We start from the raw sequence: 20,983 nt of genomic DNA on the forward strand, positions 1-20,983 counted from the left end.
AAATCGTGTATTTTCATATACTTTATTTGTGTCAATGAAACATAGTCATTATTCTTTTTAGTGGCCAAATTATCCCACTTAGGACCAGTGGGAGCCCCTTCAAATCGGCTCCTGTATTGCTTCCCGGCTTTCTAGCACAGCCAAATATCCTAAGCTCATCTTGCATACCTCCTAACTCAAACCTGGAATATATTTGTAAAGATCCTTGGTTCCTTTTAGTAGGAAGTGGTATTTAGAAACCAAAGTGTGTTGCTGGTGTGTGCAGAAGCAACTTCCAAGTTGTTGTTTCCAGGCCTTTTCAGTGGACAAAAGCTAGGACTTTTTTTTTTTTAATGATCCACTAGAACGGTTTTATTTTATTATTTTTTTAAATTTTACTTTAAGTTCTGGGATACATGTGCTGAACATGCAGGTGTGTTACATAGGTATACATGTGCCATGGTGGTTTGTTGCACCTATCAACCCATTATCTAGGCTTTAAGCCCTGCATGCATTAGGTATTTTTTGTCCTAATGCTCTCCCTCCCCTTTCCCCCATCCCCCCGACAGACCCCAGTGTGTGATGTTCCCCTGCCTATGTCCATGTGTTCTCACTGTTCAACTCCCACTTATGAGTGAGAACATGCGGTATTTGGTTTTCTGTTCCTGTGTTAGTCTGTTGAGCAAAAGGAACATTTTTTAAGAGAAAAGTAAACCATGAGTTTATATTAGTATTTCCAACTCAAATTTAAGATAACAAAATTTTTACTTAAACTCCTTTATTTTAGAGTTTTATCTCCTCTCATCTGCTTAAAATAATATTAGCAAAATTATTCATTAGCTTCTTCCTACAATATACTTACAGAATTTTAAAATGTCAATAACAATACTATCACCAATAAAACTGCTGAATATAGTTTTATGTTTCTTTGCAGTTACTTGTGCCCTTAGAATATGGGTACCATTGGAAATATACAAATGTTTTAAAGTCACTATAAGTAATTGTTTTCTTTTGTTTTCCAATTGTGTGGTTATGCTACTAACTTTATTTATCATCAGGCTCATTTGCTTCAGGTTGTTTTTGAATTTTAGGGATTTTTACCTTTTTGATTAAACTTTTAAATGATGCAAAATATTTATATGGATCTAAAGTGAAACTGTTATAAAGCACTTTCACAGAAGTCTCACTTCCATCTCTGTTCCCTTTATCCCATTCTCTTCCTTCCCCATAAATAACAATTTTTTATTAGGTTTTGGCTTATGGTCCCATTGCTGCTTCTTTGAAAATATAAGCAAATAGGCATGTACACACATACATATAATTCATTAGTTATACCTCTCTCCTACATAAAAAGTAACTTACTATAAGCACTGGTTCTACAATTTACATTTGTGCACTTAACAATATATCCTGGAGATAGTTCCATATTAATGTGTAGAGCTCTTCTCATTCCTTCTTATAGCTGCACAATACTCCATTGTGTGGATGTACCATAGTTTATTTAACTATTCCCCTCCTGACACACGTTGGTCTTATATCCAGTCTCATACTGTTAGGAATAATGTCCTGACAAACAGCTTTGTGCATACAGGATTTGGTATTTTTCAAGTATATGTTTGAAATAGATTCCCTGAAGTGAAACTGTTGAGACAAAGAGTAAATGTGTATGTAATTTTTCTATGTATTGTTAAATTTCACTCTGTAGGAGTTATACTATTCTATATTTCCACCAGCAAGGCATAGGAGTAGTTATGTAAGTATTTCCTAAGGCACAAAAAGCACTATCCATTAAGGAAAAGATTGATAAATTCAACTACATTAAAATCAAGAACTTCTGTTCATCAAAATGTCATAAAGAGATGGACCAAAAAAAAAAAAAAAAAAAAAAAAAAAAAAAAAAAAAAACCCCACAGGATAGGAAAAGATATTTGCTACACACAGAATTATCAGAGAACTTAAATCTAAAATACATGAATAACTTCTACAAATCAGTAAGAAAAAGATGAACAACCATTAGGAAAATGGGCAAAATACTGAAGAGATGCCTTACAAAAGAGGAAACACACATAGCTAATAAATATATGTGGGCCAGGCGTGGTGGCCGATGCCTGTAATCCCAGCACTTGGGAGGCTGAGGCAGCAGGAAAGTTCCTTGAGCCCAGGAGTTTGAGACCAGCCTGGGCAACATGGTGATACCCTGTCTCTAAATTAAAAAACAATAATAAAATAAATATATACAAACGTGCTCATTCACATTAGAATTCAGGGAAATGCAAATTAGGAAAGGAACAAGATACTAATAGAAAACAAACATATTGGCAAAAATTAAAAAGAATGCCAACACTACATGTCAGTGAAGTCGTAGTGCAACTGGAACCCTCACATATGGTGGGAATGTGTACACACAGTGCAAATCAACATGACATCATTTACTAATGTCGAAGATATGCTCAACATACAACCCATCAATTCTACTCCCACGTATATACCTTAGAAAAATGTAGGCATATATGCACCAGGACACGATAATAAGAATTTTCAGATCATTGCTATTTATAACTGCCCAGAGTTAGCAAAAATACAAATGTTCATCTAAGAAGAATTAATTATAAAATTCTGATATGTTTATATGATGAAGTACTATTATCCAAAGAAAGTCAACAAATTTCAGCTACATATGTCCAAGTGGACGAACTGATTAATACACTAAAAAATAATTAGGGATGCATCAATAAATAAGGATTCCTCCCTTTGTAGAGCTAAGTGAATTACATGGCATGTTAGAAGGTAGGAGTGCTATAAAAAAGAAAAAAATACAAGATAAGATTAGAAGAGCTATGGGGTGGTTGTAATTTTTAATGTTGGTCTGGATAGGTCACATTGAGAAGGTGCTATTTGAGTGAAGACCTGAAGAAAGCAAGGGCATCTATCATACTGATATTAGAGTGAGGTCTGAAGGTAGGAGTATGTCTCAAAAAACTAAAAAAGACTGAAATCATATAAAGTATGTTCTGTAACCACAACGGACATACATTAGTGATCCACTACTGTAAGAAATAGGGGAAAACACAAATATCTGGAAATTGAACAACAAACTTCTAAATAACCCATGGGTCAAAGAACTCATAAAGGAAATTTAAAAATATTTTGACCTCAATGAAAATGAAAACACGACATATCAAAATTTATGGATGCAGCTAAAACAATGCTGCATCCATATGACAGACACTTATAGCTTTAAATGCCTGTATTGAAAAAGAAGAATGGTTTCAAATTTAAAACCTGAGCTTCCAAGTTAGGAAACTAGAAAAAGAGTCAACTAAACACAAAGCAAGCAGAAGGAATAAAACAATAAAGATTAAGAAATAAATCAATGCAATAGAAAGTGGAAAAATAAAGAAAAATCAACAAAACCAAAAGCTGGTTCTTTGAAAAGTTTAACAAATGACAAACCTTTACCTAGGCTGAACAAGGAAGTAAGAGAGAAGACAAAAATGACTAAAATCAATAATTAAAGAGGAAGCATCACTACTAACTTTAGGGAATGAAAAACAATTATTTAGGAATATTATAAATAACTTTAGGCCAACAAATTAGGAAACCTAGATAAATGGACAAATTCATAGAAAGATACAAATTACTAAAGCAGTCTCAAAGAAAAAATGAATAACCAGAGGGTGAATTAGTACTCAACAAACAACCCACAAAGAAAAAACCCAGGTCCAAATGGCTTCATTGGTAAATTCTATCAAATACTTAAAGAAATAATACCAATCCCGCAGAAGCACTTCAGAAAAGGGAAGAGGAGGAAATACTTTCCAATTCATTCTGTGATGTCAGTATTACACTGATAACAAAACAAAGATAAGAAAACCACAGACCAATATTCCTCATGAATATAGATGCAAAAATACCTAATAAAATACTAGCAAGCCTTATCCAGCAACATATAAAAGAATCACACACATGTAAGTGGGATTTATCTCAGAAAGATTGGTGTAACATCTAAAAATCAACAGATTAAATCTTAAATCACATGATCATCACAGTAGGTGCAGAAAAAGCATTAAACAAAATCCAATACCCATTTACAATTTTTTAAAAGCTCAATTAACTGACACTAGAAGGGAGCATCTTCAACCTGCTTGTAGTAGGCAGAATAATGGCCCCACAAAGATGTCCACATCCTAATCCCTGGAATCTGTGAAAATGTTAAATTATACTGCAGAGGAGAATTTGCAGATGTGATCATGTTAAGTTTGAGACAGGAAGATGATTCTGGATTATGCAGGTGGGGCCAATGTAATCATAAGGGTCCTTATCAGAAGGAAGCAAGAAGGTCAGAGACAGAATGGGAGATGTGATGATGGACGTAGAGGGTAATGTGAGGAAGGGGTCAAGAGCCAAGGAATGCAGGTAAGCTCTAAAATCTGGACAAGGCTCAACCAGAGCCTCTAGAAGAAATGCAGTCCTGTTGACATCTTAAGATTTCTGACCTGTAGAACTATAACGGCAGAAATTTATAGTGTTTAAGCCACTAAATATATGGTAATTAGTTACACACTAATTCCCTTTCTTTTCATAGGAAAGTAATACACTGCCAAAGAACATGTGCAGAAAACCCAGAGCTAAGATCATACTTAACGGTTAAAAACTGAATACTTTTCCCCTAAGACTGGGAACAAGGCAAGGATGTTAGCTCTGATCACTTCCATTCAACATTGTACTGAAGGTTCCAGACAGTATAAGGAGGCAAAAAATAAAAAATAAATAAAAATAAATAAATCTCCAAATTGGAAAGAAAGAAGTATCTTTATTCACAAGAAATAGGATTGTCTGTGTAGAAAACTCTAAGATACTATAATAGAACTATTAGAATAAAAGAGTTTAGTCACAGGATACAAATTAATATAGAAAAATCAACTTTAGGCCAGGCATAGTGGCTCACGCCTGTAATCCCACCACTTTGGGAGGCTGAAGACAGAGGATCACCTGAGGTCAGGAGTTTGAGACCAGCCTGGCCAATATGGTGAAATCCCATCTCTACTAAAAATACAAAAATTAGCCAGGCGTGGTGGCGCATGCCTGTAATCCCAGCTACTCAGGAGGCTGAGGCAGGAGAATCGCTTGAACCTAGGTGGCAGAGGTTGCAGTGAGCCGAGAACGTGCCACTGCACTCCAGCCTGGATGAAAAGCGAGACTCCATCTAAAAAAAAAAAAGAAAAAGAAAAATCAACTTGACTTCTATATAATTGCATGCAACAATTGAATGAAATGTGAAAACAATTCTATTCATAAGAACATGAAAATCATTAAAATGCTTAGAAATAAATTCAAAAGGCTGGGTGTGGTGGCTCATACCTGTAATCCCAGTGCTTTGAGAGGATGATGTGGGAGGGTCATTTGAGGCCAGGAGTTTGAGACCAGCCTGGGCAACACAGTGAGACCCCATCTCTAAAAAAAATTTTAAAAACAATTAGCCAAGCATGGTGGCATGCGCCTGTAGTCCTAGATATTCAGGAGGCTGAGGCAAAAGGATCCTTTGAGCTCAGGAGTTGGAGGCCGCAGTGAGTTATGATTGTGTCACTGTACTACAGACTGGATTACAGAACAAGACCCTGTCTCTAAAAAATAATAAATAAATTCAATAAAGAAAGCATAAGATTAAGTTTGATAAAATAAATGTAACTAAAAACTACAAAACAATGCTGAAATTGTAGAAGAACTAAACAAAGGAAGAGACATTCTATGTTCTTGTATTAAAAGATTAATGATTAAAGATCAGTTTTCTCCAAATTGAATTATAGATTCAACTCAATCCTTATTAAATTCCAGCAGGCTTATTTTTCTTAAAATATTGGTAAGCTGCTTCTAAAATTTACATGGAAATACAAAGCACCTAGAATAGAAAGAGTGATTTTAAAAAAGAGAAACAAAGTTGGAGGAGTCATACTACCCAATTTCAAAACTTACTATAAAGGTACGGTAAAAAGATTTAGAGTATAAGGATAGGCAGATAGATCAATGGAACCAAGCTGAGTGTCCAGAAATAAACCCTTACATTTATGGTCAATTGATTTTTCCACAAAGGTGCCAAGACAATGGGAAAAATAACAGCCTTTAAATAGTGCTGGAACAACTGGACATCCATATACAAAAATATGAACTTGGACCCTTTACACATAAAAATCAACTCAAATGTATAACATATCTAGATGTAAAATCTAAGACTATAAGTATTCCAGAAAAAAAATAGGAGAATATCTTTCTGTCCTTCAGTTCAGCAATGATTTCTTAGATATGATACCAAAAGCACAAGCCATAAAATAATGAATTGAACTTCATTAAAATTAAAAACTTCTGTGCTTCAAAAGACACCGTTAAGAAAATAAAGACAAGCTACAGACTAGAAGAAAACATTTGCAAATCATACACCTTATAAAGGACTTGTATTCAGAATAAAGAATTCTTATTCTCAGAAAACAACCCAATCAAAAAATGGGCAAAAGACTTAAATAGACATTTCACCAAAAAAGACATATTGATGGCTAATGAGCAGATGAAAAGGTATTCAAGATCATTTGTTATTACAGAAATTCAAAATAAAACTACAACGAGCTATCAGTATACACACTGAAATGGCTGTAATAAAAGACAGGTAATAACAAGTATTGGCAAGGATGCAGAGAAATAAGAACTCATACATTGCTGATGAGACAGTAAAATGATACAACCACATAAGGAAATAGTCAATTCCTCAAATTAGTTATACACAGAATTACCATAGGACACAGAAATTCTACGCATTCAAGAGAAATGAAAACATGTTCACACAAATGTTCACAGCAACATTATTGATAACAGCTAAAAGTGGAAACAACCTAAATGTCATCAAGTGGTGAAAAGATTAAACAATGTAGTATATCTATTGACATAGTTTGGCTCTGTGACCCCACTCAAATCTCATCTGGAATTATAATCCCCATAATCCCCACATGTCAAGGGAGGGACTTAGTGGGATGTCACTGGATCATAGGGGCGGTTTCCCCCACGCTGTTCTTGTGACTGTGAGTTCATTCTCACAAGATCTGGCGGTTTTATACACATTTGACAGTTCCTCCTTCACACACACACTCTCTCCTGCCACCTTGTGAAGAAGGTGTCTGCTTCCCCTTCTGCTATGATTGTAAGTTTCCTGAGGCCTCCTCAGCCATGCAGAACTATGAGTCAATTAAACCTCTTTCCTTTAAAAATTACCCAATCTCTGGTATTTCTTTAGAGCAGTGTGAGAATGGACTAATAAAGCTGTAAAATAAAAAACTAGCAATATAAAGGAACCAATTGCTGGTACATGCCACAACATGGAGAACCTCAAAAACTTTATGGTTCCTGAAAGAAGTCAGATTCAAAAGACCACGTATTGTAAGATTCCATTCATTATGAAATATCTAGAAAAGGCAAATTTGTAGAGACAGAGGCTTGGGGTATATGTGGGAGTCATTTACTGCAAATGAGCCCTAGGGAATTTTGCCAGGTGATGGAAATGTCCTAAAATTGGACTCTGGATTTGATAGCACAATTCTATAAATTTACTAAAAATCACTGAATTAAACACTTACAATAGGTGGATTTTATCATGTGTAAATTATAGACGTCAATAAAGCTGTTTAAAAAGAAACAAATTATTCAGAATCACAAAAGGTGAGAAGAAATAGAAAACAGAAAATGTACTGAAAGTCATTAAAGGATAATTAAATTAATGGAAAGGTACCATGTTCACATTTGAAGATTTGAAGACTCATAGATATGTCAATTGACCTCAACTGACTTAAATGCTCGATGGAATCCCAATCAAAATCATATAAAGGTATGTGTACATGTGTAACTTGATAGATTTTCAAATTTACATGGAAAGGCAAAGTGTCAAAAGTAGACAAAACACTTTTGAAGAAAAACAAGTTGGAAAGAATTATTCTCCAGATTTTAAAACATCGTAAAGCTAGACTGTATGATATTGATTCTAAAATGGCCAAAAAGACCAAAGGAACAAAAGAGAGAATAAAAAAAAATTCATTCATATATGAACACCTGATACTGCAACACAACAACAGTCTAGACATTTTCAATATTTGGTGTTAGGATAGAAGACTATCTACATGAGGGAAAAAAGGAACGAGAACCCTACTTTACACTACGTACATAAATCAATTCCAGGTGGATTAAAGACTTAAATGTGAAAGGCAAAAAACATAAAGCTTTTAGAATAAAGAACAGTATCAGGGCCGGGTGCGGTGGTTCATACCTGTAATCCCAGCACTTTGGGAGGCCAAGGAGGGCAGATCACCTGAGGTCAGGAGTTTGAGACCAGCCTGGCCAACATGGTAAAACCCCACCTCTACTAAAATCACAAAAATTAGCTAGGTGTGGTGGCGCATGTCTGTAATCCCAACTACCTGGGAGGCTGAGGTATGAGAACTGCTTGAACCCAGGAGGCGGAGGTTGCAGTGAACCAGGCCACTGCACTGTGGCCTGGGTGACAGGGGAAGACTCTGTCTCAAAAAAAAAAAAAAAAAAAAAAAGAATTTATTAATCAAAGCACAAAACCACTAAGTATAAAGAAAAAATTAATAAATTTTATTACATAGAGATCAACAACTTTTATTTACCAAAAGATACTATAAAAGCAGTGAAGTGACAAACTATAGAATTGGAACATACATTTTCAACATATATTACCAACAAAGAACAAATATCCATAATAATAAAAAGACTGGTACAAATTTATAAGAAAATGCACCTAAGATTAGAGAAAAAATGGAGACAAGAGTATTCAAGATGTATAACCTCAACACTTTCCTACCTCCTTCCTTCCTGTAGAGAGGTGGCAATAACTGAGATGTGCTATATCTTAGTGCTTTGGTGTTTACCCATTGGTTATTTTGTTTTTAAAATTATTTATCTGCTGAATTCAAGATTCACAAGCTATTGTTTTGATAGATGCCTAAAGTGACCTCTGAACCAACACTGCATCTGGACAAAGATCTGGACAAAGATACAAACAGATGGAAAGACATTCAGATAGTAAATAGGCATTTTCATATTTGCTAAATGGGCAAAAGAACTGAATAGCCATTTCACAAAGCAGACTGTCCAAATGGCCAGGCAATGTGTAAGAAGGTATCTAACATCACTAGTTATCAAGAATGAAATTAAAACCACAATGAAACAAACAAACAATATAGGCTGACTCTTAAAATGACATCCTGAAAGGTACACACACACACACACACACACACACGAACACGAAGGCAGGGGAACTGTTTGGGGAACTGTCCTAAAGCAAACTAAGTGTAATGTGTGATCCCTGATTGTATTCTGGATTTATAATTGAGAAACCTGATTGCAACATTAGAGAAGCAATGTTAAATTTCTTGAGTGATCATTATACTGTGATTGCACAGGAGAATGTCTTTGTTCTTAGGAGATACTTAATTAAGTATTTAGGAATAAATCCTTCTTATGTCTGAAACTTATTCCAAATAGTAAACAAACTATATACACACACACTCATATGGAGGAAGAGAGAGGTAAAGTAAATGTGGCAAGTTGTCAATAGTTGGTGAATGCAGGTGAAGGGTGTGGGTGTATTCTTTCAATTTTTCTCCATATTTGAAATTTTCCAAAATAAAAGGTTGAGGAAAATAACACTTGACTAAATGCTTTTTAAAAGGTGACATAAATTGGCCAGATGTGGTGGCTCACGCCTATAATCCCAACACTTTGGGAGGCCAACGTGAGTGGATCACTTGAGGTCAGGAGTTCCAGACCAGCTTGGCCAACATGGCGTGTGCCACCATCCCTGGTGAACATTTTGTATTTTTAGTCTCTACTAAAAATACAAAAATTAGCCAGGGGTGGTGACAAACATCTGTAATCCCAGCTACTCAGAAGGCTGAGGTACGAGAATTGCTCAAACCTGGGAAGTGGAGGTTGCAGTGAGCTGAAATCATGCCACTGCACTTTGGCCTAGGCGACAGAGCGGACTCTGTCTCAAAAAAAAAAAAAAGGACCATAAATAAATGTTAACTAATAATAAAGGGAAAAAAGCACAACAAAATACAAGTAAATACTCATCAGATTAGAGTCTGACGATACCCGTTGTGGACAAGGATGTAGAGCAACCTAAACATTTCCACATGGCTGGTGGAATTTTAACTTGGGTGTTTCCCTTCAGAAATTAGTTAACAGCTATTAAAGTTGAAGACATGTGAACACTTCACCACTCAATTCCACTCCTAGATATATACCCTGAGAAACTCCTGCACATGTGTTCCAGAAAACATGTACAAGAAATATCAGTGACAGAAGTGATATATATAGCCCCCCAAATGGGAACACCCAAATGTGCAACTACAGTAGAATGGATAAACTATGGTATGTTCATATAAAGGAATATTATACTATACTTCAATGAAAATGAACTATGGCTACACATAGCAATATGTACGAATATCTCAAATATAATTGCCAGAAAACACCACAATATTGAGTAGAAAAGGAAGACCCAGTAGAATACATACAACATAATTCACTGACACAATGCTTAAGCACAGGCAAAACTAAACACTGTCTAGTGCTGCATGTACCGGTGGTAAAGATATAAAGAAAAATAAGGAAATTATCACAAGTTAGGGCAGTGGTTATATCTAGTGGGAAGAGGGTTGTGATTTGTGAGGGGCATATGGGGATTTTTTGGAGTATTGGCATGCTCTATTTCTTGATCTGATTAAAATGTTTTAAGCACTGTTTGGCATGATCTATTTCATTATAAAAAGATGGTTTGCAAAAGAGCGAATGAGAGGTGAACAAGTGGCAATAAGTAAACGTACTGGGTTAAATAGAATCCTCCCAAAATTCATGTCTACTCAGAACCTCAGAATATGACCTTATTTGGAAATAGGCTCTTTGCAGATATAATTAGTTAAGGTGAAGTCACAGGGTAGGCTCTGAGTCCAGTGACTGATGTCCTTATAAGAAGGACACGTGAAGATACTGAGACAGACACAGTCAGCAACCAGAATGCCATGTGATGGCAGAGGCAGAGATTGAAGAGATGCATCTATAATCCAAGAACTGCCAGCAAACACCAGAAGCTAAGAGAGAGACATGGAACAAATTCTCCCTCAGAGCCACTAGAAGGACCCAACCTTGCCAATATCTTGATTTTGTAGCCTCCACAACTGTGAGAGAATAACTTTCTGTTGTTTTAAGCTATTCACTATAACCAGCATCCTACTTCCCAGTACCAAAGTCTGTATTAGATTCCTAGGGCTGCCATAACAAAGTTCCACTGGTACTGGGAAGTAAGATGCTGCTTTAACAAATACCTAAAAATATGGAATTGGATTTGGAATTGGGTAATGAGTAGAGGCTGGAAGAATTTTAAGCTGCTTGATCGTAAAAGCCTGTATTACATTGAGGAGATTGTTGGTAGAAATATGGATGTTAAAGGCAATTCTGGTGAGGGCTCAGAAAGAAATAAAGAGACAGTAGACAAAGCTTCTATTATCTTAGAGAATATATGTGTTCATGATTATATACATGTAATCATGAACAAATTGTTGCTAGACATATAAATGTTAAAGGTACTTCTGGTAAGGCCTTAGAAGGAAATGATGAACATGTTATTAGACACTGGAAGAAAAACAATATTTGTTATAAAGTGGCAGAAACTTGGCTGAATTGAGTTCTGTTGGGTGAAAAGTCTAACTCAAAAGTGACAAACTGATATTTCGCTAAGGAGATGAATGGGCAAAGTGTGGAAGATGCAGGCTAGTTTCTCCCTGATGCTTATAATAAAATGAAAGAGGAAGGAGGAAAATTGAAGAAGGAACTGTTAAGAAAAAAGGGGACAACACTTGATGATTGGGAAAATTCTCAGCCCATACAGATAGTGTGCTCTGGAAACAGGGCCAAGGGTATAGATGGACAAACTTTCATTGAAGAAATTAAGTGTTAGGGTGTCAGGATCTAATCAACCATCTCGGCAGAAGCCAGGAATACAGATGGGGTTATCTAGGAAGAATCTGTAAAGAAACCTCAAGTCTAATGGTGTAAATCTTTTGACATATATGAGACTGACAATGTTTTTGAGAATCTTATACCAGCAAAAACCACCAGTGCCAGCCTGGTGTGAAAGAGACGGAGACAGGACAAAGGAAGGATAATTACAAGAGCAAAGCCACAGACATAGAGGCCAGAGAGGATGGGGCTATAGCTGCCCTGATAGACTGAGAATATGGGCCCAGTGGACAAAGCATTGAGACCAGACTATGACTCATAGGCCTTGAAAACTAACAGAATTTGCCATGCTAGGCTACAAACTTGCTTCAGACCAGCAACCCCTTTATTCCCTCATTTTTGCCCTTTCAGAATGGGAATGTCAATCTTACGCCTGTCCCACTATTTTAAATTGGAAGCAGATAACTCGTTTTCTAGCTCCACCAGTCTCTGGATGGAGAGAACTTTTGCCCCAGGATGGACCATATCCAGAACCTCACCCATACCTGATATAGATGATTGAGATAATAAGACTTAGGACTTTTTGAGTTGGTATTTAGATATTTAGGACTTAGACTTGGTGTTGGAATGGGTTAAGACTTTTGGGGATGTTGTTTGTTTTACACATGGATGGATGTGAATTTTTGGCACCAGAGGGCAGACTGTACTAGGTTGAATAGTATACCTCCAAAATTCATGTCCACCTGGAGCCACAGACTGTGAACATATTTGGAAACAGGGTCTTTGCAGATGTAGTTAAATTAAGATGAAATAATACTGGATTAGAGTGGGGACTAAATCCAATGACTGATATCCTTTCAAGAGAGCAATGTGAAGACACAGAGACACAGATACATGAGAATGCTATGTGATGACAGAGGCAGAGACAGGAATTATGCATCTATAAACCATGGAACACCAAGGATTGCTAGCAACTACCAGAGCTAGAAGAAGTAATGAAGGATATTCTCCTAGAGAGAGAAGAGAGAGCATGGCCCTGTTGACACCTTTGATTTTAGACTTCTAGCCTCCAGAACTGTGGAGAGGATAAATTTCTGTTGTTCTAAGCCACCAGATTTATAATAATTTGTTACAGCAGCCCCAGGAAACTAATACAGTAATTATAGAAAACTCTTCTAAGAATTGTGCTGTAGAAAGGGCAAACTATTGATACATACAACTATATGAATGAATCCCAAAAACATTATGCTGAATTAAAGAAACCTTACACAAAGAACATATACTGTATCATTCCAGTTATATGAAGTTATAGAACAAGCAAAACTAATCTATGGTGAAAAAAAATCAGAACACTAGTTGCCTCTGAGAGGATAGGATGGGAATTACTGGAAAGAAGCTGAAACTTTCTGGGGTGATAATAATCTTCTGTGTTGATAGGGGTTAAGTTACACAGTGTGTCCTGGAGATGGTCCGATGATTGTCTTTATTCCTAATTTCATGTTCAGTGATAACATATTGGTAGCTTGAAACTGGCTATGGCGGTAATATGTACACCTTAGAAACTGGCAAATGATACAAATCAGGGCCGGTTTTCCCCGCCCCCCCCCCCCCCACCCCCCCCCCCCCCCCCCCGGCCAGAGAGTTAGTTGTTAAACATTTACCAGTATATCACTACACAGATTTATACACTGGTCAAAAGTCAACAAACGAACACTTAAAATATCTTTACATTTAACTGCTTGCAAATTTTGCAACAAAAGAAAAATCATTCATAAATATTTAACTCTAATTAACAGTATACATGCTGAAGTATTTGGGGGAAGGAATTTACATCAGCGGTTTTCTAAAACACATTAATAAAGATGGATTGATAGATGGGTATGGGTATAGATAGATATGTGATAAGGCAAAATATTAATGGTAGATTCTAGATGGTAATATAATGATTCTTTGTGATAAAATTCTTTCAACTTTTCTGTGTGTTTGAAAATTTTCACTGAAAACAAAGAATAGAAAAAATCTTTTCCCATTAGGATATCAAAAATATTAACATATTATATTACCTATTTAATATTATCTTTTTAGGATTTAAATTTTTACATTTCACTTTTTAAATGAACTGCTACTTATTACGGTATACAATAGAAGAAGAAGATCTAAATGTATTATTTGTTCAAGTAGCTAATGAATTGAAAGACATTTCTCATTTTTATCATTTTCTTTAGATAGTTCATGGTAGGCATACGTAGACCATGGAGTCTGACAAGTGATACAAGTCATGTTAAAACCCTAAAAGGAGATAAGCAATACTGGGGATGACTGAAGTTCTTTAAAGATAAAAGGGATAGGATCCAGCACAAAATTATACAAATTAGCCATAAGCTGGAAGGACTTCCCTAGCACTGAGTCAAGAGGGAAGAAAACAAGGATGAGGATACAGAAATTAACAGAGCATGAAGCAGGAAATGGATGAAAGTTCTTGCCGATGGCAGTTTCCTTTGAAATAGGATGGAAGACTGTTAAAAATGACAAAATAATAGGAAAGGAAAGAGTAATGAGGATCTAAAATCGTATTTATAAGGAATGAAATAGTGAGCTGACTAGGGAGTAGGAGATAGATTGTTGAACAAGGGAGAGGCTCTAACCAATAACAGAGACAAGAAAGTTGTAGAGGCAATAATCAACAAAGTTATGATTTCTTTCTAGCAATGCCCAGAAGCCATGATGTAGAAATAGAGAAGGCAATTAGTTTGGTTGATTTGAGTTTGAGGTTTTGCTGAGTACATGTGATACATAGACAAGGAAGCAAAGAGAATGATTCATTGTCAAGATGGGCGGTTAAATAATGGATGATAGAGTCTAAGCGAGATTTGAAAGGAAGAAGAAACAGAAAGGGATTGACAGACTGGGAGAAAATAAAAAGGTCAAGGAACCGGACACGTAAACAGGATTGAAGAGATAGTGTGTGAATTAAAGAGAGTTATGCGAGCCAGAAGGATAAGAAAAAGGTTGTAGTCACAGAGTACCATACTATAGTTGAAGATTTCAGAGGAAATATATTTCAAGAGCTAATATATGTTTCTTTCTCACTGATTCAAGGTTAGAAAATGGAATATGTATAACTCTAGAAAAGTTTGTCTCGAGATACAGTAAAATCACACTTAATAAACCAATAAATCTTTTCCAATCACATATACAAGTGCTGTGGACAAAAGTATAGACTTTTGTGTAAGGACAGACATGGATTTAAGTCCCAGCATGGCTACTTTGATCTTAAGAAAATCACTTATGCCCACTGAAGCTCAATCTCATTTTCTGTAAATTGGATATAATACTGTACTATCTCATAGAGTGCTGTAAGGTTTAAATATGATAATTTACAAAAATACTTAGCACAAGGACTGGCACAAATAAGTCCTCAAAATTAGTAGCTATTAGGACTTGTTTCTGGGTAAGATGAAGTAAGCACACTTCACTCTGTCACTCCCATTGAATAAAGTTATAAAACCTGGAGAGAATGTATGGTACATTTAAATGTTACGAAGAGTAAATGGTAGCAGGTGGAAGGGGTAAGAAACCAAGAATTTGAAATAACAAAGAACTCATGCCCAGAAGAGACATGGCATAATCAAATTGCTGAAAATAAAGAGAAAAAAAATTTTTTAAAGCCTCTTACATTTATGGTCAATTGATTTTTCACAAAGATATTAAGACAATTCAATGGAAAAGAATAGTCTTTTCAACTACAGGCACCAGGACAATTGGCTATCCATATGCTAAGAGATGAATGTAACTCAAACAGCGAGGTTTGTAGCATTTCAACTTTCCATCATCCCATTTCCCCTTCTCTAGCTTTGCAGTAGCCTTGAAAACCAACAACCTCGCAACAACAGAAGCTGCAAAAACCAGCGGCCTATCTGAAACTGGAGTGGCAGACCAGTTCTGGAGCACCACAAAAGCACCATCCTTGGAGAATTTTCACTATTTTACCTGGATGGAACTATTTGACCTGCCTGGCACGTCAATGAAAAGCCACATTCTGAGATGTAATTGGTATGACAATTACAGTAGAAAGTATGGGAGGTAGAGAACAGCTAAACAAAGTTTTTTAATATAATTGAAATTAAGTTGGTTTTAATACAAATTAATTTATTTAAGCCAAGAGGTTAATTGTAATCCCCAGAGCAACCACTAACACACACACACATACACACACTAATAGTAAAAGAGGCAAGAAGTTAATTAAAATGGCACATTGGAAAAATCTATTTAACATGAAAGAAGGAATAAATGGAGGAACACAGGAACAAAAAAGATACAAGAGAAACAAAACAAAAAGTAAAACAGCGGATGTAAATCCTTATTAACAGACTAATTAAATACATTAAAATAAATGAACTAAACTCTCCACTCAAAAGGCAGAGATTGAAATAATTGATTAAAAGGAGAAAATATAATCCAAACTATTTGCTGTCATGAGACATACTTTAGATTCAAAAACACAAATAGATTGAAAGCAAAAAGATGGAAAAAGATGTTCCATACAAATAAGAACCAAAATAGAGCTGAGTTTTAGAAATTTGAGTCTTCTTTCTGTTTAACTTCATCAGTCTAGCTAAGGGATTATAAATTAGTTGATCTTTTCAAGAACTAACTTTTGGTTTTGTTGATGTCCTCTATTTTTTCCTCTATTTCATTTATTTTTGCTCCATTTTTCATTATTTCTTTTCATCAGCTTGATTTGGATTTAGTTTGCTCTTCTTTTTGTAAGTTCTTCAGGTGGAGATTTCAGTTATTAATTTGAAATCTTTCTTCTTTATTAATATAGGCACATATAGCTATGGGCATTACAGCTAAATACCCCCTAAACACTGATTTTATTGTACTCCATAAGTCTTGGCATGTTGTGTTTTAATTTATCTCAAAATACATTCTAATGTTCCTTTTGATTTCCTTTTAATTCATTGATTGTTTGGTAGAATGTTAATTTCCACATATTTGTAATTTTCCTAAATGTGCTTCTGTTATTTATTTTGAATTTCATTCCACTGTGAACAGAAGTGGAAAGAGTGGACATCCTCGTGTTATTTTTGATCTTTGGGGAAGAATTTCAACTTTTCACCATTAATTATGAGGTTAAGTATTAACACACAAATGCGGCCAATTGATTTCTGACAAAAATGCAAAGGCAAGTAAATGGAGAAAGGATACTCTTTTAACAGTTGGTTCTAAAACAACAGGACATTTGAAGCCAAAAAAAAAAAAAAATTAGTGAACTTTAAACTAAACTTCATACTTTAGATAATTATCAAGTCAAAATGGATCATAGATCTAAATGTAAAAAGTACAACTATATAACTATCAGAAGAAAACACAGGAAAATATCTTTTTCATGAACAGGTAGAGTTCTTAGATACATATAAATGCACATACATAAAAAGCAACCCATGAAAGGATCAACTGATGAACAAGATTTTAGAAGACTTGAAAACATTTTCTCTGAGGTAAAAGACTTATACACTGAAAACTACAAAATGTTGCTGAAAGAAATTAAAGAAGACACAAATAGACATCCCATGTTCATGAATTAGAAGACAATATTGTTAAGACGTCAATACTAACCAAAGTGATGTACAGACTCAATGTAAGTCCTACCAAAATGTCAATAACATTTTTTACAGGAATAGAAAAATCCATTCTAAAATTCATATGGAATCACAACCGATCCCTAAATATCCAAAACAATTTTGAAAAAGAACAAAGTTGGAGTTCTCATACTTCCTGATTTCAAAACTTACTACAAGGTTACAGTAATTAAAACAGTGTGGTACTGGCATAAAGACAGCTATATATAGTCAAATGATTTTTGAATAGGGTGCCAGGATCATTCAGTGTGGAAAGAACAGTCTTTTTTCAACAAGTGGCACTGGGAAAACTGAATATCAACATGAAAAAAATGAAGTTGAATTCTTACCTTAATACCATACACAAAAATTAAATCAAAATGGTTCAAAGACCTAAATATAACAGCTAAAGCTATAACACTCTCAGAAGATAACATAAGGAAAAGCCTTCATTTCATAACAATGGATTTGGCAATGATTTCTTGGTATGACACCAAAAGCATAGACAAAAGAAAAAAATCGACAAATTGGACTTCATTGAAATTAAAAACTTTGTGCATCAAAGGACAGAGTGAAAAGGCAACTCTCAGAATAGGAGAAAATATTTGCAAATCAGGTATCTTATAATTATCAGTGTATATATTGACATACTGAATATATATAGAACTTCCACAACTCAACAACAAACAAGTAACTTATTTTAAAAATGGACAAGAGATTTGAACAGATACATCTCCAAAGAAGATATACAAATGGCCAAAAAGCATACGAAAAGATGCTCAACATCACTAATCATCAGGGAAATTGAAACTGAAATCAAAACCACAATAAGATACCATTTCACACCCACTAAGACGGCTATTATTTTTTAAGAAAAGAAAATAATAAGTGTTGTGAAGGGTATGGAGAAACTGGAAGTCTTATCTTGTGCATTGCTGGTGGGAATGTAAAATGGTACAGTCTCTATGGAAAATGATATGGCAGTTTCTCAAAAAATTACATGTAGAATTACCATGTGATCCAGCAATTCCACTTCTGAGTATATACCCACAATAATTGAAAGCAGGTATTCAAACAGATATTTGTACACCCATGTTCATAGCAGCATTATTCACAAAAGCTAAAACATGGAAACAACTTAAGCATCCATCAACAGATAAACAAAATGTGCTATATACATACAATGGGATATTATTCCACCTTAAAAAGAACATTCTGACACATGCTACAACTTAGATGAATCTTGAAGATATTATGCTAACTAAAGCCAGTCACAAAAGGACAAATATTGTATGATTCCACTTATATGAAGTACCTAGAGTAGTCAAATTCATAGAGACAGAAAGTAGGATGGTGGTTGCCAGAGGGTGGTTGCTTGGAGAAAATGGGGAGTTAGTATCTAGTAAGTACAGAGTTTCAGTTTGGGAAGATGAAAAATTTCTGGAGATGGATGGTTGTGATAGTTGCAGAACAATGTGAAAGTACTTAATGCCATAGAACTACACACTTAAAAATGGTTTAAATGGTAAATTTTATGATATGGATATTTTACCACAATAAAAAAATTTGCTCTGCAAAAGACACTGTTAAGAGAATGAAAAGACAAGCTACAGACTGGGAGAAAATGTGTGAAAATCACATATCCAACAGAAGATTGTGTTTAGAATATACAAAGAACTCTCAAAAGTCATCAGGAAGAAAATAAACAACCCAATTATAAAACAGCAAAAGATTTGAACAGACACTTTAGCAAACAGGATATAAGGATGGCAAATAAGCACATGAAAGATGTTCAACACCATTAGCCATTAAAGAAATGCAAATTAAAACTACAATGAGGTACCACTTCACAGCTGTTGGAATAACCAAAATAAATACTGACAATACCAAGTGCTGACAAAGATGTAGAGCAACCAGAACTCTCATACATTGCTGGTGAAAATGCAAAATGGTACAGCCAGTCTGGAAAATGGTTTGGCAGTTTCATATAAAGTTAAATGTACACTTACCATATGACCCAGTAATCCCACTTCTAGATATTTACCTTAGAGAAATAAAAACTTATGTTCACAAAAAAACCTGTACAAGAACGTTCATATCAATATTATGCATAGCCATCATAACCTGGAAACAACCCAAATGCACTTCAATGGGTGAATGGATAAACAAACTTTGGAATGTCCATATGATGAAACGCTACTCAGCAAAATGAATGAACTATTGATACACGCAACAACTCAAATGAGTCTCAAAGGCATTATGCTGAGTGAAAGAAGCCAATCTCACAAGGTTACATGTTGTATGATTCTATTTACATGACATTTTCTAAAAGATAAAACTACAGTGATGGAAAACCATCAGTGATTGTCAGGAATTATGGTGGGTTGAGAATGACTATAAAGGGACAGCATGAGGGAGTTTTTTAAGGTGATGAAGCTGTTCTCTTTCTTGATTGTGGTGGTGGTTACATGAATCTACATGATTTACAATTCACAGAATTGTACACCAAAAAAGAAGAAGCCCCATGCAATTTTATTGGAAGTTCATTTCAAAAGTAAGAAAATATTAGCTATCATATCATCATCAATCATTATACTTTACTGATTAATAAAAATATTCAGAATTATTTGTGAAATGGGATCTAAAAATCATTAAGGTCAATTTATGTCTGGTACAACAACTTAAATGTACAGAGAAAAAACAACAGCACTAAATGTAAAAGCTTTAAAACTTCTACTAACTCCTCTCTTTAATATTCTGTATCAGGATAATATGCTCCTTCTGGATCATTGCCTATAAACATTGTCATATACTGAATATGGAATTAAATAAGTGCTCAACTGGGACCCTAGGTTACATTCCTAAATCTAACACTATAAGAAAACTCTCGACTTGCCTTTTGTGCCTAATTTTATCTTCCTCTTCATTGAGGTCATGTACTTGTCTGCACTTGTCTTTTTGTGGTATGCTGTGAAGGTTTAAAGCAAGGAGTTTCAAAGATAGGAAACAGAACAGATTCATACACCACCCGCCCTCCACCCCAAATACCAGGTACTGCTCTAAGTGATTTACATGTATTATCTCACTTAATCCTCTTAATAACCCTATAACATAGCTACTATTAACATTCTCATTTTACAGATGAAGATACTGAAGCATAGAGAGGTAACTTGCCTAGCATCTCATAGCTAGTAAGTGGGGGAGCCAGGATTTTCCCAGGCAGTCTGCCTCCAGAGTCCATGTTCTTAATCTTTATGCTAAATGTCTCTCCACAAAAGGCTATTCATTTGTTCATTCATTCCTTCCTTCACCACTGCTCTGCCATGTCTATAGTCTTTCTATTTCTAACAAATCATTCA

General features: G+C 35.1%; 1 protein-coding gene across 12 annotated transcripts in view; it reads right to left on the reverse strand.

Moving 5' to 3' along the window:
- The window catches only part of RBM41 (RNA binding motif protein 41), a 58,437-nt gene that overhangs the window by 28,473 nt on the left and 8,981 nt on the right, over positions 1–20,983 (reverse strand). For 5 of the 12 annotated variants that reach the window (XM_050777287.1, XM_050777288.1, XM_050777286.1 and 2 more), the window contains 2 exons: positions 20,521–20,592; positions 5,341–5,433 (listed from right to left, as the gene is read on the reverse strand). The exons of 2 other annotated variants lie outside the window; for them this stretch is intronic. In XM_050777287.1, the coding sequence (XP_050633244.1) occupies positions 5,341–5,433; positions 20,521–20,592 (165 nt within the window). Of the gene's footprint in view, positions 1–5,340; positions 5,434–19,633; positions 19,669–20,520; positions 20,593–20,983 lie in introns of all 12 variants that reach the window. 5 more of the 12 variants (XM_050777298.1, XM_050777297.1, XM_050777291.1 and 2 more) reach the window with 3 other exon arrangements.

The sequence above is a fragment of the Macaca thibetana genome, chromosome X (assembly GCF_024542745.1).
Source record: "Macaca thibetana thibetana isolate TM-01 chromosome X, ASM2454274v1, whole genome shotgun sequence".
NCBI classification, from domain to species: Eukaryota; Metazoa; Chordata; class Mammalia; order Primates; family Cercopithecidae; genus Macaca; species Macaca thibetana.